This window comes from Lichenostomus cassidix, chromosome 1 (assembly GCF_008360975.1).
Source record: "Lichenostomus cassidix isolate B80296 chromosome 1, HeHo_3.0, whole genome shotgun sequence".
In the NCBI taxonomy this organism is placed as follows: Eukaryota; Metazoa; Chordata; class Aves; order Passeriformes; family Meliphagidae; genus Lichenostomus; species Lichenostomus cassidix.
In genome coordinates this window covers 62,881,167-62,907,694 of record NC_139479.1, presented here as the reverse complement: position 1 = coordinate 62,907,694, position 26,528 = coordinate 62,881,167, and the positions used below count along the sequence as shown (strand labels likewise).

The following is a 26,528-nucleotide window of genomic DNA, read 5'->3' as shown; positions in this document are numbered from 1 at the left end:
CTGCCTTTTCCAGAGTGGGAACAGTCCTAGGGGTGAAGGGCACCACCAGGAAGCATCTTCGTGAAAGCTGCTTGAAGTGGTCCAAAACACAGCCAACAAGCAATCAAATAATCCAGTGTCTGAACCTGCTCCCTGTCCCACTTCCATTTACCACTGCAGACATATGCCACCACAGGATTTATGCCTCGGAAGGCTGCAGGGCTTCCCAAAACAAGCAGTTGGATTCCTCCCCAGTTATCTCACAACCTGTTGGCTCCTGAGCTCAGTGGGATACCATCATTCCCAGCTACTGTGGCAACATTGCTCCGAAGTCTGCATTGACTCCTCCTGGAACAGAAAGTGCTCAGTGAAACTCTCGGTGAAGGCTGCAAATTATTGTGTCTATCTTCTCATGCAGAGAACAATTCAGTACTGCTCCTTTCCCTGAGCTGCTGTGGAAACCCAAAGAATAAAGAGAGATTCAACTAGAAATCTGACAAACTGAGGGAGGAAAAATCCATTGGTAGCCCAGTGTAGCAGTTGGTCACACAGTGATCTGAGCAGTTTTTGGCTCAGGAAGTCTGGACTCTGTGTAAATTTAGCAATTTGCACTCTGCCGAATCCTGGAAACTGGGAAAGAATGCCACAGGGAAGATTGCTCTGTACTCAAATGACACTTGGGCTCAGATGAGAGACAAGTCATTATCCAAACAGAAAGAACTTTGAGGATTTTTTTTGGAAGAGTTGACATGGTTTTATAAAAGGAAATCACACCTCATAAATCTATTTGGGGCTTCAGAAGGCATCAACAAATAGGTGTACAGCTAAGAACAGTTTTCCAAAGTCCTTCATCAAAGCCTTTACAGGAAACCCTGCTGTGATGGTTTAAGAGGTAAGGTTATGTGAATAAAGGGCTGATTAAAAGGCAGGAAACAGAAGGCAGAAATAAATAGCCAGTTCTGACAGTGGAAGGAGGTTGGCAGTGGAGTCATGCAGGGATTTGTACTCAAGCTTACATTGCTCAGCATGACTTAAACCTGGAGAAAGCGGGGCTTCATGAGATGGGAGTTTTTTGAGGTTATTAAGCCTCCAAGGCAGTAAAGATGATGAACAGCTGGGGAAGCTGCAGAAAAGTCTCACAATAGACAGCAACTGAGCAATTAAAAGGCAGATGAAATTCAATGTAGCTAATTCTAAAATTAATTACATTTTAAAAATATCTAATTTTACATACATGATAGTAGGGTCTCAACTGACCTTTTCTGCTTGGGAATTGGACTTTAGGGTTATGCAAATATCTGCGAAAAGGGTAGCTCAGTGCTCAGCTGCAGCCAAAGCAGCAAGTTTCATTACTAGGAAAGGAACAGAGAATAAAATGGAAAACACCTTACAGCTGCTCTGTACCTCCATACAGTGCATCTAAATCTCCAAAAACTAGGTGTATTTATGGGCCCTCTAGCTCAAAAAACACACAGCACAACAGAAAGGTAACAGAAGGGTAACAAGAACAAATAAAAGCATGGAATGGTTTTCCTAGGAAGAGCAAGTAACTGGATTAAGACTTCTCAGCTTGATAGAAGAAAACAGAACAGAGGGAAACTCCAATGTGTTTCAATATTCTGATTTCTGCAGTAGTTAACACATGTACAGTTTGAAACTGCTTCCTAAACCCTTTGTGAGTTGGGGGCTGTCTTACCAACACCTGGGTAGCTCCATGCTGTTGGGCAGATGGGATGGCCAGTGCCAGAGCTCAGGATGCTGAACCTGAAAATTCCTCCTGAAACACCTCAGCACTCTCAGGATGTAAAACCAGATGATTTAGAGATATGATGGGGCAGTTGGGTCCAGAGCTGTCATGGGTGGATACAGGTTCTTTAGGGAAGGGTGGTGCTCTAAGGTTTGTGCTCTAAGCAACTGAGTGGCATGAATTCATGCATGTTTGTGAGGGAGCAGAGGGTGAAAAAGTCAAGAGCTCATGGGTCAGGAGAAGCTAACAGAAGGGATATTGTTGTGGGCATCTTCTACAACCCAACCAATCAAGAAGGAAAGACAGAATCTTCTGTAAACAAGTCAGAAGTTATCCAGGACAGACTAGAAAAATTCCTGCCTTCTGTAACCGGAAAAATCTGCCAACTGGAAAAACCTCTGTCTTCAGTCACAAGATCTTCACTCACAAGATGTTCTGTTAGGCCTGCCACGTGTCTGTATCTAGTAGCAAAGTTTCAAGGAGAAAATTACTAATCACACCAGAAGACTGAGTCAGGGATGCAGAGAGCTGGACATATGGAGGTCCAGTGGGCTGGATGGGCTACTACTGACAGTGCAAGAAAGACTGGCCAATATGATGGCCATGACTGATACACTGAAGGGCAGGGCTTCCACTCACAGAGACCTTCACTGGCTGCAGAAATGTGCCAGTGAGAACCTCACCAAGTTAAATAAAAGTCAAAGCACCTGGCATGGACTAACCTGGACTGACAGCACAAGGGGAAGCACCTCCTGCCTAGGGAGCAGCTCTGAAAAATCAAACTGGGGTCTCAGTAAACAGCAAACTGAACATGACTAAGGGGGGGGGGCATCCTTGCAGTGATAAGGCCAGCAGCATATTGGGTGGTATAAGCAAGGGAGCTGCCACCATTAGGTTGACAGAAATTATTCTTCCTGCCTACTGTGCACTCGTCATCCACATCCATACATCTGTGTAGAGTTTTGTGACCATCAGTAAAAGAACGATATTGACAAACCTGAGGGAGTTCAGGTGGTCAGGGAGTGAGAAGGTCATGACTGCAAGAGCATCTGCAGTCTTCCAGCACCTAAAGTGGGATTACAGAGAAGGCAGAGACAGGATTTCTCAGAGGTTCTCCATAAAACAAGAGGGAAAGATTACAGTTTTGAACATGGGAAATTCTGACTGCAGACCAGGAAGCAATTCTTCACCATTACAGTGGGTAAGCACTGGCACACATTGCCCAGGGAGACCGTGAAATGACCACCTTTAGATATTTTCAAATCTGGCCAGACAAGGTCCTGAACAACTTAACTCCAAAGCTTTGAGGCTTGAACAGCTTTGTGCCTTCTTTCAGCAGATGCTTTTGACTAAACAACCTTCAGAGGCTTCTTCCAACTCCTAATGTTTCTACAGCTCTAAAAGTGCCATAAAAAGATATATAAACCCCACAACATTAAACCATAAAACCATAAAAACCAAGCAAAGCCAAACGTACTCAACTTTGCATATACAATGTAATGCTGACATGCAGACAACATCCTGTAGGGGGGATAAAGGAATGCGTAATAGGTAGCACCACACACTGATGAAAATAAGGAAAGGATGGTTATGAAGACCAATGTACATCAAACAAACCAAGATGGGATTTAAGCATGCAAGATTACCAATACGTGTCACAGCTCCTATTTTATCATTCAGCTTTACTAGAGAAAATGATTTACAACACCACAGCGAGAATCAAAAGACCCAGTCTGCAGAGGCAAAACTGAGTCCAACATAAAAATATTTTTGCTGTGTTTATTTTGTAATTATCCCACCAACACACACTGCCAAAAGCCGTAGAGCTTGTGCCACTGCAGTAATTTTGGAGGCCTAGTTAAAATACTCTGTAAGTCTGCAATACTTCATAAATGAACACGCAGAAAGTTAAGTACAACTGACTTTTCATCTCTATTTTATTTCACAAAAGCAGTGCATTCTGGGGTGAGACGGGGAGAAAGTTCAGGAAAAACCTGCAGTTTTCAAAACACATTGTTCATAATTTAACAAATACAGTAAATAAATGCCATGAAACTTGTGCATATTCAAGTCTCTGAAGAGATGAGTGCCTTCTTAAATAATGGGAAGAGAATTAATGAAGCCTACCTTCAGTGAAACATGCTTAATAATCTGGCTTTCTTTTTTATAGACAAGAAGTTTTCTGTACTTTTCTGTACTATCACCTCTGTTTTTCCTGACAGTAGGACACTCATTTTTTACAAGATTTGGTTACAAGCACCATCAGTGTAAACAATTAAAACTTCAATCTCTAGTTAGGTATCAGTAAACAGAACAGAAATACTTGGAGACAGAACCAATGGGGACAGCACAAATTCAGAGTCTGTGGACACTCATTTGGCTCTCTTCCCATCAGGATTAACATGGCAAAATCTGGAGCTGAGATGCTTGTGGAGCTGCTGGTTAATACACATGAACCTCATGACTGACACTTGTGCCATGATGTGCTTCCCTGTGGATCTCCATCACTCCATTACCAGTGCTTCCTGCTGCAGCAGGCAACAGCAGCTTCTTCTAGAGGAATGCCTTAAGTGGAAAGATGGTTCAAAACCTCTTCTCCATTAGAAAACTCCAAACTTATCTGGAGTTCCAGTGCCAGGATCAGACAGCTACATTGGCTCAAACAAGTTTTTTATTTCATGTTGAGATCAAATGTTATCTGTATTATTAAAATACTGTGAAAATACCATGATTATGACAGAAAACAATGAAGCATAAATTTAAATCTGTGACTGTCCTAGGCATCCCTGTTTGTATGGTGAAATGCTAGCTGATGGAAAAAGTAGCTAGTCTGACTTCACAGTGTTTCATATATATTTTGGCAGGGTACAAACAATAACATGGGAATACAACTTTAGATAAATAAGGTTCACTGTGTTCTGGGGGGAATTTGATCTAAAGGTCATGACAGTCAGAGAAAAGGCTGTATTGGGTCTGAAGGAGCATAGAGCAGGTAAACACATGCACACCATGACAAATACGTCAGTAGTGCTATTTTTGGTCCAAGAAAGAGAACAGTTGACTCAAAACTGCAGTAAGCCTAAACAGTTTTAGAGGGCAGGAAAAGATTTTGCTCTTTACCTTGAATAGATTTACCTATTTATTCATTGTGTTTAGCACAAAAGACAAAGTCTATCCCTGGTAAATGCTATGACAGCATCTCACAGAGAGGAGACTTGAACTTCAGTTTGACACCTTTTTTCCTGTGTGGAGAAAACAACAGCAAAAGAAAAAAGCCTTGACTATCCCTCTGGCCTCTTCTGGACTTCGGGTGCGGGTTCCTGCCCTATAAATCTGAACTCATTTTCCCCCGGACTTTCTTCCAGAATAATTTGTAAAAACCGTGCACTTACTTAAATGGGCCAGGGAAGCTGTTCCACTTTTTGTAACTATTATTTACAGTATGTGTGTACTTTTTCACCTTTATTTTTTTTCCTTCCAAAGTTCTTTTGATCAAAATTACCTGGTAATATAGTAAATATTTTTCTCCATGACTGAGTTTTTATTCCACACACCACAATGGTAGGTCATCAGTATCTAGACCTGTATGTAGGTTACATCCTGCATTATATACACACCTTTTAACATGATCATTTCCCCAGTTGTTTCCCTGCTCGACCAGATCTGTAATCAGTGACACTTGTCAGCCAAAAATGTAACTTTCCAGAATATGCATTATCAAATCTGTTTATACGACTTAAATCCTGGTGAAGGTACTTAGCTGTCATACTAGCAGCTTTTTTACTTACTTTTTTTTTGACACCAAATTAATTACAGCAAGACAGGTTATCAAGAATGCATATTTTAAAAACATCTTCTGAAAGCCAGCAAAATTTGACTTGTTTTTCGTTTGGAGAGAGGTATTCAAGAAGAAATATGGTTTACCCAGAAAGAATTATGCTCGCACTGGAAACATGAAGAATAAGTTTCTGCATTAATTATTTTTAACAGAAAAATAACAACCCCTTAAAAAACAGGGAGTTGTCTTTTATTTGGATCTAATAGTGTAGCAATGTATAAAAATGCTGGGTTATCTTTCTTGGTTTGTATTCCAAAAAGGTAAGATGTATTGCCTGAGTTAGAAGTAGCAAACATGGTTTACTTGGGTTACCACTGTACAAGGACAACAGTCCAGAGGGCTCCCTTCTAACTGGAAAGGATGGGCTTTCTGGGTGAGAGGGCTGAAAATGTTCTCTAAGGCTTCCCTTTTGGCACTTCCTGCATCCTGGTCTGTCAAAGTAAGATACAGTGGAACTTCCTCTTCCCTGGGGAAGGAGTAAAACTTCTTCCAAAGAAGCTTCTATTAATACATTGGCAGCAAAAGGAGGGCTAAGGAGTCTCCATTCTTTGCTGGATGCAGAGGGTAGCACAGTGTCAAGGGATGAGGAAAAGGCTGAGGTACTTAATGCCTTCTTTGCCTCAGTCTTTAACACCAAAACAAGTTGCCCTCAGGATACCCAGCAACCAGAGATGGAAGTTAGGGATGGGGAGCTGAGCAAAGTCCCATAATCCAGGAGGAAAGGGTTAATGACCTTCTGTTCCCATTGGACACAAGTCTATGTACCCTGCTGTGATGCACCTGAGAGTATTAAGGGAGATGGCAAAAGAGCTTGCCAAACCACTTTCAACCTTTTTCCAGCAGTCCTGGTTTACTGGCGAAGTCCTGGTTGACTGCAAATTAGCAAAAGTAATGCCCATCTACAGGTAGGGTTGGAAAGATGATCCGGGGAAGTACAGGCCTGTCAGCCTGACCTGGGCGCTGGGGAAGGTCATGGAGCAGATCATCCTGAGTGCCATCACATGGGCCATGCAGGACAACCAAGGGCTCAGGCCCACCCAGATGCGTTAATGAAAAGCAGGTCCTGCTTGACCAGCCTGATCTCCTTCTACAGCATGGACAAGATCCACTTTGGAGATGAGGGAAAGTCTGTGGATGTTGTCTATCCAGACTTTAGGAAAGCATTTGAAATTGTCTCCTGCAGCACTGTCCAGGAGAAACTGGCTGCTCATGGCTTGGTTGGGTGGACTCTTCACTGAGTAAAACTGGCAGGATGGCCAGGCCCAGAGAGCAGTGGTGGTGAGAGGAACTAAATCCAGCTGGTGGCTGATGACTAGTGGTGCTCCCCAGGGTTCAATACTGGTGCCAGTTCTGTTTCACATCTTCATCGATGATTTGGAAGAGCAGATTGAGTGCATCCTCAGTAAGTCCACAGATGACACCAATGTGGGCAGGAGTGTTGATCTGCTGGAGGGTAGGAAAGCCCTGCAGAGGCATTGTGAGAAACTGGATTGATAGGCCGAGGACACTCTCGTGGGGTTCAGTAAGGTGAACCAAGTGCTGGGTCCTGCATTTGGTTCAAAACAATCCCATGCATTGCTACAGGCTGGGGGAAAAGTGGCTGGAAAAGGACCTGGAGGTGCTGGTCGACAGCTGGCTGAACATGAGCCACAGTGTGTCCAGGTGGCCAAGAAGGCCAATGGTGCCCTGGCCTGGATCAGCAATAGTGTGGCCAGCAGGACCAGGGCAGTGATTGACCCCTGTACTTGGCATTGGTGAAAGCTGCACCTTTCAAGTGAATCCCGTGTCCAGTTCTGGGCCTCACAATTCAGGAAGCACACTGAGGTGCTGGAGAGTGTCCAGAGAAGGGCAATGGAGCTGGGGAAGGTTTTGGAGCAGAAGTCTGATAAGGAACAGCTGAGGGAGCTGGGAGTTAGTTTGGAGAAAAGAAGGCTCCGGGGTTCCCTCACTGGTCTCTACAACTACCAGAAAGGAGGTTGCAGTGAAGTGGGGATTGTCTCTTCTGCCATGCCTTGAGTGAAAGGACAAGAGGAAACAGCCTTAATGTGCACCAGGGGAGGTTCAGATTAGATATTAGAAAAAAAATTATTCACTGAAAGGGTGGTGAGGCCTTAGAATAAATTGTCCAGGGAGGTGGTGGGGTCAGTCTCTGGAAGTGTTCAAGAGGTGTCTGGATGTGGCACTTGGGGATGTGGTTCAGAGGTGATTATGGTAGTGCTAGGTTGACACTTGGACTAGACAATCTTGAAGACCTCTTCCAGCCTTGATGATTGTGTGATTCTGTCCCACCTCACCGCTGCCAGCTCTCAGAGGTTGGAAGAAACAGTGTCTCCTCACTAGAAACTTCTTTCCTGACCCTACTGGAGCTGTGCTGCTGGGACCTGCCTTTGGAGCTGCCTTTGGAACCTGTGAAAGGAAATAAGACCCCTTTCTATTCCCATCTTTTTTGAGTTAAGGGAATTTCTCAGAAAAGTTAAAGCAGTTTGGTGTCAGAAATCAGTCTTCATTTTCTGCCAAATTAAAATGGAATATTATGTGCTTCTTCTGGCATTTCCTTCATCACCAGTCCAAGGGTCAGTGAGAAAAAATCCATATTGCACTGCAGTGGAAAAGCCTCTGTGCTGATCATATCCTCCAGTACAAAGGTACAGGGTGCAATCTCAGATTTCTTTACTGTACCTAGTTTGGCAATGCCAGTCTCAGAGGGTTCTGAGTATTTTCTTCAGCAAGGAACCTTCTGTAAGCTCAAGGTGGACCCACTGCCGTCAGTCACAAGCAGAACACATTTGCTCTGGAAAGTATAAGACACAGAAACCTCAGATGTAAAATTCTTCTTCATTAACTGGTGAAGTTGGGCAAACACGATCATCCAGAGAACATGGAGCTGCTCTCAAGGGGTGTCTGTGCTGCTTGGAGAAAGAAGTCGACATGAAAGAGCTGGAAGACCATTCTGACAGAGAAGGCAGTGAGCCATCAACTGACTCAAAGGTATTGCACATGGCTGATACAGGCCTTCCACTGGTGGCTGCCCGTTTAGCCCTACTGACAGTTTGTTTCTGGGATGGAAGGGAGTCTTCCAGCTCACTACAAAATCCATTAAGGGCAGAGTGTGCAGAAACCACAGACAGGTCTGAGAAGGATAGCTTCATCCCTGTGTCCACATCAGTCTCTTGGGCACCCTCCAAGTCATCAATGTTAAGCTTGGGGCTGCATTTCCATGTTTTCAACCTGGTTGCAGGTGACCCAGTACTTAAAAATTGAAATGGTTCACTAAAATGAAATGTCTCTGCTGCTGAAGAGGAGTTCACTGTGGGCAAGCAGAACAGAGACTTGCTTCGTTGAAATGACCAGGAAATGCTGGAGGCACTCCTGGATCTAGGTGTGAAGTCTCCTTGATCACTGTGTCTCAAGTCCTGCTGGGAGAAACCAAGATAATGACCAAGGCTGTTCGTGTGGTGTATCTTTTTTTGACCCATTTCTTGTGGCTGTTCAGAGACAGATCGGTGGCTCTGAGGAAGAAAGGCTGGCAGAGTGGTGAAGTGGGAATCTGTTGACACAGATGGATACGGTTGCTGGTTCTGCTTTGCAGACTTCCTACACCAACTGTGTGCTTGCTGCAGCCGGGAGAGGGAGAAAAGAAGATCACATTAATACAGAATTGGCAGTTTTACAACCCTAAGTCTCCATTGCTGAGTTGTTACTGCAAATAATTATGAAGCAGACTTCAGCCAGTATGCTTGCAGCAAATGTTTCACTGCAATAACAAAGTCAAACCATTCTGCCAAAATGCCAAATATTTACATAAGGAGCCTCGAAGACAATAAGAATAAATGGTAGAGAAGCCTTGCCTTGTGGGCTGAATTACACTAGCTTGAATTCCTCACTTCCTATTGATTTGTTCAGATTAATTCATATTCTGTCTTCCAACATTACTACTTTAGTGGACAGCTTAAGAACAAAAATAAATAGAAGAACGATATGATATAATTTCTCATTTCTTCCTTACTTTTTTTTTTTTTTTGTTTTGCCCTCTTTTGAAACATCAAAATGCCTTCAGCAAGAAAGCTCATTCTGTCTTCTTGATGGGAATTTACTACTTCTTTCAACTCTTTCACATTTCACCTAGTTAGCTGAGCAGAGCACCCTAGAACCCACTTGCTCTATTAACTAGCTCACCATGACATTACAGACACACATTCAATTTGCTTGTAGACACCTAGACTGAAGACCTAAACTGATGGTTATGATCTAAATCTGGAGCTGAATCTCAGTCCTAGGGTAGGATTCAGTTGCCTACCCATCAGATAGTCAAGCATTTGAACAGGGAAAGCAGCTGTTACAAATGGTGAATCAACATCCTTCTCAAGAAGGAGCTGGATGGGTTTCCTATGGAATTGGACACTGATGTCTGGGTAATTGAACTGTGTTTGAGCACTCAGAAGGTTTTGCACCTTCCCACTTATTTCAGTGAGGCTTTTAGAAATTTGCCTTGCAAAAAGTTTAATTGAAAGTTTTCTTACTGGAATTTCTCATGTAATACAAAACACTTGATCTCTGCCTGAAAAGGGACAGGAGCTAATGGGACAAAGTGTAAGATCATACTCTTGAGAATAAACAATAATCTCAGCTACGGGACTTGTCAGTTGGAAATCAGAGGGGAAAAAGAACTGGGTATCCTGATCTCTTTCTGCTATTGAAGTGACAAGACTGTGACAACATGGTATATTGGACAGTCTCAAGTGAGTTAAAAAAGCACTGTGGACAACACTGCTATGGCCTCAAGCAGAATGCTGCACATGACTCCAATCACACCTATGTGAAAAAGAATAAATTTGAACTGAAAAAAGATGGAGCCTCAGGAAGAAAAAAAATAAGATGAACTATCCACAAAAAAAATGGAACCACAAACTAATAAAAGGTTTCTAATAACAAGAGAAGAAGAGTCTTCTGGGGCGAGTAATGGATAAAGACAGAGCTTGTTTATTTTACCAAAGAGATTATATGACATGACAGAAAGAGCTGAGACCTGGCAACCAAGGAGGTTCTTTGTATCCCATCTCTAAAATGGCTCCGTACATTGCTGCTTCTAACATCTTGCTAGTGCACATCACATTGTCTTAGTGACCCAGATCTGTCATAGCCATCTTCTGGTTTTTATTGAAGTGATTTTATAGGCAAAAAAGGGTTTTCACATCTGCAGAAAATGCTTTGCTCATTCAGAATCGCCTGCAAGAGATTATAGGACAGCCAAACCACAAAAGTTCATTTAGATGTTGTAGTTGAATATATATACATACGTATACTATACATATATATATATATATGTATATATATATATATACTATATATACTATATATATGTATATACTATATATACTATGTATATACTATACATACATATATATATATATATATCCGTAATTAGGTGTGTTAATTCATAACCTATTTCTGTGTAATATAGTAAGCTGTTCCCTTAATGTCATAAAGAATTATATGAATTAATGAAGAAATCGAGCGCAAATAGTCAAATGTAATGAGTCAATTGTCAACAAAACATTAGCCAGAAATCATGTTAGACCTCTACACATAGTATTAGTAGTGCAATATGTGAGCTGATTTGTTTAAAAATTGCTCAGCAGGATAAAAGACTTGTCCATGAAGAACATAACAGCTGTTTCTTAACTGAAGACATTTTTGGATAACCCAGAAATAAAAATTTGACATGCTGATAGTCCACGAACAGAACATGGCACTCTTTTGATGTGTTCAACCAAGAAAATACTCCTCATTATATTTTGTTAGCATTAACCAAAGGTTCCACTTTTTTTTCTCTGCAGTAGCTCTGTTATCAGATACACTACATGAATTCAACCACCATGCTCAGTGAATCAATAGAAGCACCTCCAGAACACTACTTCTCAGAAAGAAAATAATGGATTGCCTCACCTTATCTTATTTTTATGCTGTACTTGTGTTTTTGGAGATTTAGTTGATAATTTGGCAATAAAACATTCACAGAAATGAGGGATCCAAGCAAAGTGCTGTTTGTGAAAAGGTAAGGATGGGACCACTGCTAGCAACTTGGACAAAACTGGAGCTGAAAACCCAAGGCTTTTGGGAACAGATCTGTCCTTGCACTGCAGAGAGTTCCGGGGGCAGTGCAAAAGCCTTGCCTTTACCTTGTGCAGGCCATACCACCTGCCTACCACATGTATGTCAGACAGACCATCATGAATAGGATTTAGCTGTCTAGTTAATACAGCCAGTGGGGTCTGGAGAGCAATTCAGCTTCCCCTGAAAAAATTCTTGTGTCTGGTTAGTTAGCTGAATTGCTTTCTATGTCCTTGGGCTGTGCTGAGTACACACCCATCAACAACAGTGAGAACACAGACTGTAGCTGACAATCTACTTTAACTAAGACATTAGTTTTTGGGTTTTGCTATTTTAAACTTTTTTTTTCCTAGTTATTTTAATGCCCCTGTGGACAGATAGAGGCATTTCATTTCATGCAAGGTATTTGCTGTTAATTTTGCTCCTGGGTCAGAGCTCCTGGTCAAGCCCAGTTGGCCTGGCAGGAGGCAATGGTGGATGATGAGGAGAAGAGGGCAAGCACAGTATGAACCCAGAATGTCTGCCTGCAGGGTAGGTTAAGTGACATCACTAATACAGCTTATTTCTGAACAGCTCTGTTATAGGAGGAACTGTTCAGCCCAATCATTTTTTTTCAGATGAGTTAAGATTTAGAAGACCTATTTTCCAGTGCTGCTCTTCATTAAATGGCCAGAAATGGGAAATAATAGGGAGATACTATTTTAACACTTTAATCTTAAAGCAATGTAACCGAAGACTTTCCTGGCTGTAAGAACACCAGAGAGTACAAGCAGCAGTAGTGTACTACAGGTAGAACACTGTACTACAGGTAGTGTGTCAGAAGTTCCATCCCATGAAATACTAGTGAATAAAGATTACAGGCTAATCCTATATTGCAGAGAACTGGATTACGTGGACTAATAAGACTTTTCTATATCTACATTCTCTAACTTGTCAGAGATCACAGAGGGGATTCAATGATTTAGCCAGGATTAAAAGTCAGGCAAAACTAGGTCCTAGTGCTGTGCCAAGGCCATCGACTGTGCTCCCCTGTGCCACCCTGGCATGGCACAGCCTGTGTGCTCATGTCACCTCTCCTCTTCATTTTTTGAGGAGGCTTCTCTGCCTCCTTAATCCTGCCATTGGCTTTGAAAACAGTTGCATCTTTTCTGAATTCTTTTCTTTTCCACGTCCTCATCATCAGCCTTCTCACGGGTTGCTAATGCTCTCAGCATTGCCTGTTGCCTCCCTGCTGCCTGGCAGAGCCCTGCCTGGTACAGCCATGCTGCCTGCAACAGGCACCAGCACCAGAGAGATGCCAGAGAGGGCATCAGTCATCTGAGAGGACAAAGACATGATCCAAAGTGACACGTTGATTTTGACCAAAATTCCAAATGCAGGGAGATAGATTTGTCAGCCCTTGCAGCAAAGACGTGCAGCAAACCCAGCCACTGACTGAACAGATTAGCTCTCTCACAGAACAAGATTTTTTCATCTGTCGCTAATCTGCTGTTCATTTATAATCTCTGCACAAATCTTTGTGAAGCCTGGAGGGATTTAGAGTCTTTGTGTTTTACAATGGGCTGCAGAAGAATTTCATGATGAATATCCGGGAATGCCATAAAGAACTTGGGGCAAACCTTGCAGAAATGCACTTTCAACTTGGGCTGCCTGGACCTAATGGAAAAAAATCCGTGAGTGCTGCTGCAGTCTATTTTGAGTTATCTGCTTTTTAAGAAAGCAGATAGAGATCTCCTTAAGCATTATCTGCATTAACAACTGCCAGCAAGGCTTTGCTGAGGTCAGGACCCAGCCAGCACAGCAATGACATCACCAACTTGAGCCCAGATTTTCCCTGTCTTGCTCAACAGGAGTGCGATAGTGTTTGTTTAATTGTATTAAAACCAGTGGAATTGATCCAGGAAAAAAAAAATCAACACAAGAAAAAGCAGCAGAGATTAGTCCTCAGTATCATCATAAGTCTTACTTGAAAGGCAAAATGTAGTCAGAACTACAGCATATCAAAAAGGCAAAGTACACAGATTTTAAAACTGAACCTCTTTGAAAAGTGGCTTGTAGTATGTTTACAAAACTAGGAAAGTTGGGTGCTTTGTGACACAAAATATATTCAGCCAAAAATTTCTGCTGAGTGTATAGAGTCTTAAGAGATCCTAGTATGCCATGGAACTTAACTGGACTAACAAAAGATACAGTACCTTACACTGCAGAAAAACAAGTAAAAATCTCTTATTTGAGTTAGTGACTGATTCTCTATGCTGCCCCCAAACCCAGCCATTAGCCTTAAGGACAACCAAACACCTATGTCACAAAAAGGAAAGGAAAAATAGATTAAAATGTTTTGCAAAACAGGAGACTAGCATTAGATTTACAGATTAATTAAATCATCTTAAGGTACCTCCCTTGTCTGAGTCAATTTTTGGTCCAAAAGTGTGTCCTTTTCACCAGTTTCAAAAGAAACTAAATAAATTTTTTGTAGAGGTGCCCTGTACACATCCTTGCTTGTTGTAAGTCATAGAATGGTTTGGGTTGGAAGAGATTTTACAGATTGTATAGCTCCAACTCTCCTGCCATCGGCAGGGACACCTTCTGCTAGACCAGGTTGCCCAAAGCCCCATCCAGCCTTTGAAAACTACCAGGGATGGGGCATTCACAACTTCTCTGGGCAACCTGTTGCAGCAGATGCTTTTTTTCTGCCTAGTGTTTTTCTTCCTCTTTGGGCTCAGTTTTGCTCTATCTGCACTATTAATTCAAGCTTGAAGGTCTTTTCTCATCTCCGTTTTCCTTCCTGCAGACTAAACTGTTCCCTGTTCCCTTTCTTTGCTTGTTTTTGTCTTTTTACCTTCTCTGACTCTGGTTTAGTTGCCCTTCTTTCTCTTTCCCACTTGTACTTAACTGTAGGGACTCCAGACTGTAAGAAGTGGGACTGAGTTTTCTTTCCTTTATCTCCCAGAGTGTGTTCTTGGTAATGCTTGGAGTAACAGGGATGAGATGATTTCACTGCATTTAAGACTACAAGCATACACTGTATCATCCACTCTGACCTTTCGTGAATCATTTTACAAATCATTAAGCAATTTCATTACAAAACCTGTTGACACTTCAGGCTGAATAAACCATTTCAGTTTTCCGGTTACTAAATAACTCTGTTTCCATCAGGGCCATGACAGAGGTGCCATAAAGTCCAAGGTCCATACCTAAGGTGGTAGCAGGTTAACTAAAGCTTCCAGAATATTTAGATGTTTGATCAAGGTCATATGAAAGCTAGATGACCATCAAGGTACCCAAACTGGAAAACAGGGGAAGGAGAAGGAACACTGCTTTGTGGTGGAGAAGAAAGGTGGAGCCAGGTGAGGTCCAGAATGGTTTGGTGGGTCAGCTGAAATAAGTGCAACCATGACCACACTGATCCATGTCCTAAACCTCTCCATGGAAAAACAACTGGACCTTGAGACTCCGAGGTTTGCCTCTCGTTGGCCAAAATAAACTTGAGGGGCAAACCATTCTTCTTGCTGCACAGAAAAAGAAAATGTTTCTTTTAGTCTCAGCTGGGGCTGGGAGAGGAAAAGCTTTGTCCAAACCTCCTATCTGGTAATTATTTTGACCTCCTCAGCTCAGAATGCCTACCCATACCCATCTAAAACAAGGTATTTTCTGCAGTCTTGAGTCCTCTTGTCCCTGCTCCTTGCTTCAGCTATGGCCACTACCTCTGCTCCTAAAACACATGATAATACCACTTCTCAACCCAAGATTACAATTGCCTGGTAGAGATAAGAACATTGGCCGATTAATTCAGCAAATCAGCTAAATAAAAATCCCTCTACCTCCTCATAAGCTGTGATCTGTTAACATTTGCAGTCTTATTTCAAGGATGATTTATAAAGCAGCACTAGGCAGAAAATAGCCACCTCATAAACTGTATAGGTACTCTCTGGCATGTAAAACAGTAGCAGGTCCTATGCTTTAAGTGCTGAGTCTCTTCCTAGGTGAGATACTGATTTTGCTGCTGTCCACTTTCCTCCTGGGTATGTCTGCATGTTCCACCTCATGCAGAGTGGCTAGGAAATCCTGCCAAAATATTATTTTACTTTTCCTACCCTATGAAGAGATGTTCTCATCATTTAAAAAAGCCATCTGTGCACTTTCTCCTCTCTGCTCACTATCCTTGCTTCCTAAACATGCATGGCCAAGCCAGTCCAATCAGTTATTAACCTTTCCTGCTTCCCACATTGCACTGCCAGGAGTGCAAGTTGATTAGCACTTCATCTGTCTTCTGTGTGGATTATGCCCAGAGGCAGCCAAGAATCTGGACAAGACCTATAAATCCGTATATATATATACATACTCACTATATATAAATCCGTATATATATATATATATATACTCACTATATGATATATTCTTAGCTACATTATTTACATATTCTTCCCACTGCTCTGACAAAAGCTCTGCAGAGCTCCTGCTTGTGGGCTTAGCTCTGGTGAAGCAGTGTGGGTGTCTTCCCACAAGATGCAATTGTGTTCCTAAGCCTTGCTCCTGCTCCTGCTCCAGCCAACTGAACTCTTTGCCCCAGCTGCCATGTAGCTGCACCCTTGGAGCCATTTGCCAGTGTGGAAAAGCTACTGTGACAAAATAATTCTGAAAGGCTTCCTTGAAAAAAGAAGGAATAGTTTCTTGGCATTAAACAGATTTATCTTACCCATGAATAACTTTGTTTTCTCTTGAACTGACTTTATCTAAGCCCCTTGATAATTGCATTTGCAAAATGGATTAAGAACATGGATCAATCTGGCTGGCAAGTATACTAGTCCCTGTAAGGACAAGTAAGAGGTCACATTTTGTTAGCCTAATCATGGAAGTATACTCAAACCTCAAACTTTAAACACTGCCTGAAATTTAACAGGGTTTTTAATCTACCTTTTTTGGTACAATTGTAGTTTTTAAAAGGTCCAGTATCTGTATAAAGCAAACAGAAACATTCTGATGGTTACTAAGTACCAACTGATACACAGGCTGAAAAATACTGAGAAGTCATTGTGTAAGTTTATATAACTGGAAAGAAGTGAAAGTATTCACCAATGCTGTGGCATGGATAATATTGCTTACAGCAGCTCTCTGTGAGAAGTCAAAATGTGGTACTGTTACTTTCAAAGGTAGATACTATAATTGCTTTGAACTTAGAATGACTTAAAAGAATATAAGGACTCCATGGATCACCAAATCCAGTTTTCTACAATCCATGCTTCACAATTTCCTCTCCCTAACTGACCATCCTGCCTTAAATTAAGGTATTAACCTGCTTGCACCTGTTAGGTATCTGTTATGTAGTTATCTATGAAAATTTACTAAAATCTATTTATTGGCAGGTTCTTGTTCATGCGTCAGAACAATCATTTAGTGAAACAGCCTTTTCCTGTTCCTGCTGTTTATCTCGTGGTCTGTCTTCCAGTCAGAGCTCCCTTCAGACTTACTTTGGTTAGGCTCAGATGACCCTACTCTTCCAGCTTCCCTTTGTAAGACAGTTTCTACATTCCTCTGCACGGGATGAAATCCCTTCCCTGTCCCTGCACCCTTCTGAAGTCACTTTTCTGGAGTCCAGAGCTGAAGACAGGTTTGGCCCTTGGGACTTTGTGCAATGGCACCCACACTTCCCATGCTTTGTAGGGAATAGTAACTCTGGTACACACCAGAGACAGCAATTTTCTTTTCATGGTCATGTTGCACTGGTGGCTGTAGGCATCTGAGTATCAAAGGGAAGTGCTCCCTTTGATTTAGCTGTAGAGCTCCACCTCTGATTGTACAGACTTGCTTAAAATCCATATACCAGGACCTAGTTTTCATTACTTTACAATGGCATAAGTTAGATCCAAAGTCTCTGTTTTCCCTACACTTTGCATACACTAAACTTCTTTTGCTTCACCATACTTCCAAAGTGATAAATTCCATTTCTGTAACTTCATTCTCATTTGCCCTTTTGTTCTCCTGTTCAGAATCATCATCCTCACTGAAAACAGAAATGAAAACGAATTGTACTTGCAGGCCACACTTAGGCAGGCCTCTGCTTTTCTCTTTTGGTACATATAGCTAAAATCTTATTCTGATTTTCTTTTCTTAGAAAGTCTCACTATACCTCCGTACTGCCTGGCACCTGCTACTTCTGAAAATTTGCTGGGTATAAACCAAAAGCCCTATTTAGAAGCCCTAATTTTTTTTTAAATCCTTCCCTTCAATTTACTTGAAACCAGTGTAAGATCCCATAAACCAAAGTTATATCACATAGCAGAAACCTCCTGAAAAAGAACATGGAAAGGAGGACATAGGTGAGTGTGGTTGCTGTGTGTAACTTTCATCATGACTCTTTTCAGCTTCAGTTTGCAGTTTATCTCAGGCTAACACAGATATGCCAGAAGTGCCATCAGTAACCCTGACAAATTGGAGACTGTCTTGCCAGATGGGCAAGGAAGCTGCCCTCTTCAGCCCTATACACATGCTATTCAGCTCTGGCATGGGATTTCTCTGAGGGTGGCATCTGCAAAGCAGCCTCAAAAGGTTTCACCACCACCTGGATGTGACTGACCAGAGTAGAGATGTTCTGTGTACCTGGAATTTCAGCCCCAGGAACTACAAACCCAGAGGCACTGTGCTACAGAGGGTTGTACACACCTCTCTGCATGCTGGGAGCTCTGTATGGTGGAAGGATGGCACCCACAATGCTTTTTCCACAGCAACACGGTCAGACAACTGGAAAAGCCACATGAATGAAATTCACTCCAAAGAAACACTCTCTGAAATCTCAACAACAGTCTTGTAAAGGTGAGGGACTGTGGTCCTTGGTTTGAATGTAAGCAGCAATAAATACCTCTGCATTGCAAGAATGCACATTAACCTGGCTCTGGATTGCCACAGATACCCCTCTGCAGGGCAGGCAGCTATTAAGAGCTTGCTGCTTATCCTTTTATCTCCCTTGAATGTGGTGTAGTGGAGCAGAGCATGCTGATATATTGCCCAGATATGGTTCTTACAGATGGCCTAACAAACAAACTCTCAGGATTCAGTTACGAGCACTTGAGATTGGTTCAAAAAGAGAGTCAGTGGGAATTTCTCTCTTAGGCTGCTCTTCAGGGTGCATTTCTTTTCCTTCATCACCCCTCTCTTCATCATGATAATCACTGTGCAAAAGAGAGATGCAGTTTGTCACCCAGTGATGCTAGAAAATAATGAGTACCATCAGGACTTCTGCTTGTCTTCCATAAAAGTCTCATAACTGAGGGCTATTTTAAAACTCCCTGTCAGTTCTGTGCCCATACTTCTTGTAAAACTACACTCACCAGCCATCATTTCTCCACTCAGGCTCATAATTCCTTCTTTCCTCATGTCTTTAAACAGTTATCTCATCTCACAACACTCAGCATAAACTGAAGTTGACTGATATCTGGATAGCATCATTCACTGCTTTTGTGATCATTTACACAACACAGCAAGGCGTTTCAAATTGTTTCTTCAGCAGTAGTGTCCTGGCTCTTTCTCCAAAGATAGAACAAAAAAACCCGACCAACCAACAAAAAGACAAATGCCATTGCAGGTTAAGTTTTCCTGCACCAGCCCAAGAAATGTGCTTCTATTTCCCTGAGTACTGAGCTTACCTGCAAAAGGATCCTATTTCCATCATGGTCTTCTGTCTGCCACCTGCCTTCGCTGATGGGGCTGCAAGGGTTTGGCAAGAGAGGCACAAGCTGCCCCACATCTTTTACTCTGAACTCCAGCACAGCTGACTCTGTCCTCACTGGCACTTGGCCCTTTGGGAGTTTTTTTAAAGAAAACTGGATGTCTATTTCCATGTTAGAATAGACAGGAAAAACACAAAAGTCTGCTTTTTTCTGACACACTGGTCTTTTCAATATTAACTCATACATTTTCAAAATGTCCACAAAATTTTCATTCCTGCAGTATATGGTGAAGCGGATCATTTCTTTCCCGTAGTGCACTGGGCGAATAGCCCACAGGGGAGTCTCTGGAGCCAAAGTGTAGAAGTCTTGGCTGCACGGCATGTAGGGGAGGAACTTCCCATGCATTAGCTCTGTGTGGTGGTAATGCCAAGGTGGCCGCTGGAAAGTTTCATGGAGCTGCAAGATCGGTTCTTCTCCATACTCCTCCTGCAGGAACAGGATGACAGCAAGGGCTGGCTGAGAAACACCAGCCTTGCCTACCTTCCTGCGCTTCCTGGGCACTCGTCGTTCTGAGACCCGAAACAGCTGCAGGTCTGGATGGATCCAGGCTAGAAGCTTATCAATGGCCTGCTGAAGAGTCTTGGATTCACCTGGGTCTGCGATAATATGGACACTGACAAGGAATGGGTCTTGTATGCCTTCCACGGAAAGTTCACCTGAAATAGTAAAAACCAGTCTTTTAAGATTTGCAAGCGAGCTGTCAACATTTAGGTGATCCTTAAAGGAGAAACACTCTACTCAGTCACAGTGGGATTTTAATTTTTTCATCTATCTGAAGCTCACTTGTAGCAAACAAGTAATAAAAAATGTTCAGTGATATAGCAACCAAGAAAATAATTAGAAAGAAAAAAAGTTTCATCAAGCATACCATAAGAACTGCTGTTTCCACATTTTAGCATCCAAAATATGCTACTCAGTGTGCATTTCTGTGTTAGAAAAGAGCTGCTCCATCCAGTTGAGAGGTAGGGAAGACAAAAATACTGATATAGCGTGGGGGTTTAAGGAACATTAATGATGCTCAGAATGATAAGGGTGGACAATGTTCATCCCACCTTGTTTTATTTTTGCCAGTTGGCTCAGGGCATGGAAATCACACCACTGAACTCCAGTCTATCACCCTGACACTGGAGTTTCACACACAGTTAAGTGTCTTGTATCCTGGAGGCAACTGTTTTAATAAGTAAGGCAACATTTGTAGGGCAAGGTAATATCTTTTATTAGACCAACTGATAAAGCTGGGGAAAAAAAAAAGCAGACAAGCCTTCAGGCACACAGGCCTTCTTTAGGAAAATATATTACTTGTCCCTCCAAATCCTGCACTGTTTATATCTTCAGACCATCAACATTGCAATACTATTGCTTCAAGGTTTTCTCAAGATTAGGGAAGATTTGTAAAGGGAGGAGAGCACAAAATATTACACTTACTCAGGGGAAAAAAGAAACCTCTAGTTAGCCTTGGCAGTGTTCACAGGGGCCCTATTTATTGTTTGTCCCTGAAACTTCTTCGATAGCCCAGCAGAGCAATGGCTGGTTGGAGGTCTGGGGAGAAATTGTTACTTCTGTTCTGCTGGAGTTGCATGCTGATAAAGAGCATGGTGATCCAAGACAGTTTAATAAATTAATCATGCAACCTTGATATTTTTGCTGAAATGGTTCCCCTTGTGTGGTATTCTGAAACCACCTCCAAGTCTGAGACCCTGAGCTTGGGCACAAAGCCTAAATGTGAGAAGCCTTAGAAAGGCTTCCCAAGCTTTTCATTGTGCAGACCACATTTAACAAGGGGATTGTCTCAAAGGCTATTTCCCCTCCTATTAGCAATCAGTACAAACCTCTCCCTACTCCCTCCTGGCATCAGAACAACATTCTTGTGATACTTCACCAATTGCTGTAATGAAAAAGCAGCTTTATACGAGTAGTGTATATTAGTTGTCTTTCACTATAAAATAGCTGCAAGACCCAGAGAAAATTTAGATGCAACTGCATAGCTTTGCAGACAGAGATGACTGATAAATACAACGTCGGCCTCAATTTAGAAGCTGCAGAAAGATATGGTATGCAGGGCAAATAGCAAGAGAGCATCTTGCCTAGGGGAGATAAAGAAAAATAAAGTAAGTAATCAAAAATACAATTACAGCAGAGTTCTTGTATCTCTGCAAGAAACGGGTGATGTGGAGTGACTTTCTCAGATGGCTAATGGAAGAAAAAAAAAGGAAGCAAAAAGAAAAACTGTGTCACTATGTGGCAAGAGGCTTTGCTGCGGCAATCATTACTGGTAGGTAATTCTTTGAGACACCCCCTGTGGGTAGTCAGTCTGGGAGAAAGACAAAAAGGGTGTGGGGGGAGGTCCTCCCATGGGACAGCAGAACAGGAAGGAAAACAAATTGCAGAGGACAGAGATCTAATAAAACCTGAAAGAAAGTAATCACCATAACTACGCAGTCATTCATATTCTAAGACTGGAATAGAAGATGTTCAGGTTTTTTCTCTGACTCCTTTGTTACAAAAATGTTATCAAAGCCTGCAACAAGTGACAGGCTTGATATTTATGCATATAAATGACTGGAGCTCTGAAAGAAGCCTGGACACAATAATGTGAAGCAGAGAGCCATCGTTGCTGTCGGCTTCTCACTCTGCATTGAAAAAAAAAAATCCCTGAACGAGGCTTTTCTGCCCTCCTGTTGCTCAGCATGGTGCATGGACACTGAATGGCTAAAGCATTTTTCAGAAGTGGAGCCTTGTGGGAGCCAGTGGCAGCATTAGTATTCTGCACCCATCGCTGCCTGTGCCCATCAGCACCAGATGCTCACAGAAACAGCCTCAGAGGCACAGCACAAAGCCATCCTCAGGAGCCAGAGTTACACAGAGCAGAGCAAATCAGCTCTTCTTTTTGAGCTAGCAACGACTATGCGAGTGGAACAGATCAGTACAGAAAGAGCTTCAGTTCTATTTTAGGGTAGCAAAGATGCTTTTACTTCTACATGTTTCATTATGTGGCTTCTGTGCTTCTAAAATGGCAGCCCTTTCTGTTTGGGTAAGAAAAAGAGAAACTTAAGCAGAAATATGAGGCAAAGAGAAACTTTCCCTGAAATGATGATAAATTGCAAATTGTTTCTATGTAACTAACAAGTCTTTTTCCTTCATCTGACAAAGAAGGAGGGGAAACAACACCATTTCTCATGACACAGCTCAATTTGCCTCAGGCAAATTGTTACAGAAGCAAATGAAAGCTCTGCATATGTATTAGCCTTCCTGTGTCACTAGTTAATCCCACAGAAAATATCAAAATGCTGAGGCATCTATTTGAAAATAAGCTTCACAGTTCTCACAGCTATTACATTTTTTCTCTTCCTATGACAGAAGGGGATTAGGTCTCTTTGAGTTGGCAAAGCACTAACTCTGCTAAGAGGTAATTACTACCAGGATTGAAAGAGTATTTTACAATTCTAAACTTTTTACTCCTCTGCTAGGTAGTATTAACCACCCATGAGAGGTTAAAGCAGTCAGCCCAAATGCTGTGGAGCTGTTACACTCAACCTCTTAAAGCTGGGAATGGAAGGTGGCCCTGATATTTTATTATCAAGCTTTGTATGGGTCCTTCTCTACATTTTATTTTTATTTTGCTGCTGATGCAATATTGCTGAGCAGAGATAAAAGAAAGTCCTGCAAAGCAGAGTGGCAATCCTGCCCTGTGCTTCTTCCTCCCCTCCTTTCTCTGCCCAAAACCCAGAACATTTTCATCAGAAAGATGATCTGAAAGAAAGCAGTGAGTCTTGTCAAGTCTGCCTGTGCCAGCTACCTCATTTTGGCACGACTTCTCAGAAACTAAAGCTGCCTTGGCTTGGGGTCAGACAGGACAGATACCCTCCTGTCTATCCCAGTTGTCTATATCCTTTGCTATGTGCATGGAGAGAGACAGCCACCTCAGGAAAACCTGTGGGGGATGATCTTGTTTTCCTCATTCTTTTCCTCCACTCTCACTCTGTAGGTAACAAACAGCAGCACCTGCAGAGGATGACCCTCTTGGCACCCAGAGCTGCCTGCCTGGATGGCTGTGAGAACAGAGGCTGGTGAGAGGTGTAGAGAGGGGATCTGATGAGGAGCAGCTGAGGGAGCTTATGTTGTTCAGTCAGGAGAAAAGGAGGCTGAGGGGAGACCTTATCACTCTCTACAACTGCCTGAAAGGAGGCTGTAGCCAAGTGGAAGTTGGTCTCTCCTCCCAAGTAAAAAGTGATAGGACAAGAGATAATGGCCTCAAGTCGCACCAGTGGAGGCTTAGACTGGATATTAGGAACAATCTCTTCATGAAAAGGGTTGTCAAGCTTTGGAAAATGCTGCCCATGGGAGTGGTGGAGCTCCCATCCCAGGAGGTATCTAAAGGACACGTAGATGTGACACGTGGGGACAAGTGGTGTACTTGACAGGGCTGGGCTAATGGTTGGATTTGATAATCTTAGATGTCTTTTCCAGCATAAATAACTCTATGATTCTATGATCTAGAGACACAAATACCCATGGGTGAAGTGGGAAGCAATGGGTTAAGTGGTTGCAGGGGCAGCCACCACCCCAGAGAGGTGCCATAAGGACTCAGGTATCTGGTAACACCATTCCTGCTGGCTCCTGGCCCAAGGCAGGCACAAGTGGGTGTCATGCCAGGACAGCAACCCCAGCAGCTGGGAAGCAGCCAGACTTACCTGCTAATGTGGAGAACTGGATCTAACATTCCTTCCCCCTGCAGTATATATGCATTTAACATTAACCCACACAAGAGGCAAAATGTCCCTATGGTTTTCTTTCATGCCACCTGCATAATCCTAGGTTAGAGAAGTCTCCCTCTTTCATTTGCTTTTTGCACACCTTGCTCCAGCAAAACTCTGGCCATGACCTGGCAGTCTGATCCTTTTTTTACACCATGACATACCCAGGCTGCATTCCCTCTGGAGGTGCCCTAAGCAAAGACCCATTCCTTCTCACGGCAGTGTTTCAACCACATTTTTATTTCAGAAGTCACCACCTTCAGCAGACTGGAGGAGATCTGACTTTCCAGTCTTCTTTAGTGGACTAAACTCCTCCCATAGCAGAGTTGAGGAAGGATATAAGTACTGAATATACTTACATTCAGTATCCCTGAAATGTCTCTCCCTGAAATGTCTCTCCCTGAAATGTCTCTCCTAACCCTGTGCTGGTGAAACAAGGTATGAATCTAAAGACCTGTCAGACTTACCAGGAGATACTTAATGAAGAGTTACTTAGAGGGTTAAGCAAATCTGGTAAGTATTGAAAACTAGGATTGAATTTGTAACAAGGTGAGATATTAGGCAGATTAGTTCCTGGCCACAGTTCATGCATGTGAAAGAACATTTCCAAACTGTGGCAGATATTTTCAATTTTCTAGCCATATACATTTTCAGTCCTGTATCCAGGAAACTCAGAGGAAATATCCAACCTAAAAATACATGACAATATTTTTTTTTCTGACCAGCAATACTGCATTGAGAATCTGAACACTGAAATGCAAACCTCCATTTTTTTCCACTGCAGCATGTTGCTTCATGGGAACCAACACCTGAACTCTTCTTATGCCATACAAACCAGATTCCTTTTTTGCTACTTCAGGCAATAAGACTTCAAATTTATTTTGACCAAAACTACATGATGCAGTACCAGAAATGTAAATCAGGCAATGGGGGAGGTTCAGAATGAATTTGCCAAGCATCTGAACTGCAACTCCCATCAAGCAGTACTTCATTATCAAGAAAAAACTGCTATTAGGAAGTAATGAAATAATTCAAAACCAAACATTACAAAACAGCATATATTTCTTCCACTGTAAATCAATCTAAATATTTCAACTGTGGGAATGTAAAATAATCCCAAACACTGTATAAATAATGTCAGAAAAAAGCACTCTAATATTTCCAATAAAAATTTCCCAGGATTTCTGTTGCACAGAAAGTATCAGTATTTCTCTACTTCAATCACATGGCAAAATACAAAGAAATGCCAAAATAGTACCATTTCTCAGTGCACAGGACCTTCACAATTCATCTCAGTCCAAGGCAATAGTGATCATTTTAGGTGTACTAATTGAAAGGCTCATGGGCAGACACCAGGTCAGAGGCTATTTTCATAAACAAGGAGCATCTCTTTATGGGCAGCTGCCACTGAAGCAGTAACTAGACACCTCTGGCAGCAGAACCTACCACTAGGTCAGTCATGCTTTGATGAATTATGCAGCATCAATAATCTTTTGAACAAGCAGGATGTGACAGATTCACCAGCTCCTACATTCTCTTCCCCTGCTGTTTAATAGCATCTGACAAATGCAGGGCTGCTGGATAATGTACTTCTCAGCATGCCCTGCTTTGCACACCACCTCGGACTCAGGAAGGATGTTCAGAAGCAAGGAGAAAGGGGGTATTCTGCACAGCACAGTGTCAAGAGGAGAAACCTCTTTCACACTCCCCTCAGAGCAGCATTTTCCTGAGGAGCTGCAGTTCAAGCTTCTACAATGCTCATTTCTCCATCTGTGCTAAGGATCACGACAAGCACAGGAAAATGGTCAATCTGCTTCTCCAGTTGCTGTAGAACAACAACAAAACCCGAGCAAAAATGAAGCACAAAATTAAGCCCATTATCTCTCTGATGGAGATAAAAAGCCTTCTCTGGTGCTTTAATATGGACAGTCATACAAGGAGTCATTGCCCTCAGTGTACAGCACTGCAGCCAACCCTGAGGGAATGAATCTCATCAACATCTGGCACTTAGTGCTCACAGAGGCCCTGCATGATCAAGTAAAGGCAATGGCAGATCTAAACATGTGGTACCTTTTCTGTTAGATGGTACAGCTCTTGCTGAAACTCCCCACTGTGCTGCAGATCCAGTGAATTCTCATCTTTCCTCCACCAGTTACCTTCCCCTCACCTGCCTAAAGGTAACTTCTCATGATCAGCTTGAGCTGCTGTTGCAAGGGGCCATCTCAAATCCTTCAAAGTAGAGGCTGTGCTTATTGTATATTAAACACCCAGCAAAAAAAAAGGCTCCCAGCTCAGAGGAGACAGTGTATGGGATCTTCATGCAGGCAAACTTAGGATCCTACAGTGGTGCTGTCACATCATGGTTACAAACAACC

The 26,528-nt window shown here is 42.4% G+C and overlaps 1 protein-coding gene across 1 annotated transcript in view; it reads right to left on the bottom strand.

The window, feature by feature from the left end:
- Positions 1-3,509: 3,509 nt before the first annotated feature.
- The window catches only part of FAM124A (family with sequence similarity 124 member A), a 43,187-nt gene continuing 20,168 nt past the window's right edge, over positions 3,510-26,528 (bottom strand). Inside the window, exons 3-4 of the mRNA XM_085060527.1 lie at positions 19,316-20,055; positions 3,510-9,178 (exon numbers count right to left, since the gene is read on the bottom strand). Of these exons, the coding sequence (XP_084916653.1) occupies positions 8,381-9,178; positions 19,316-20,055 (1,538 nt within the window). The 3' untranslated portion in view covers positions 3,510-8,380. The remainder of the gene's footprint in view (positions 9,179-19,315; positions 20,056-26,528) is intronic.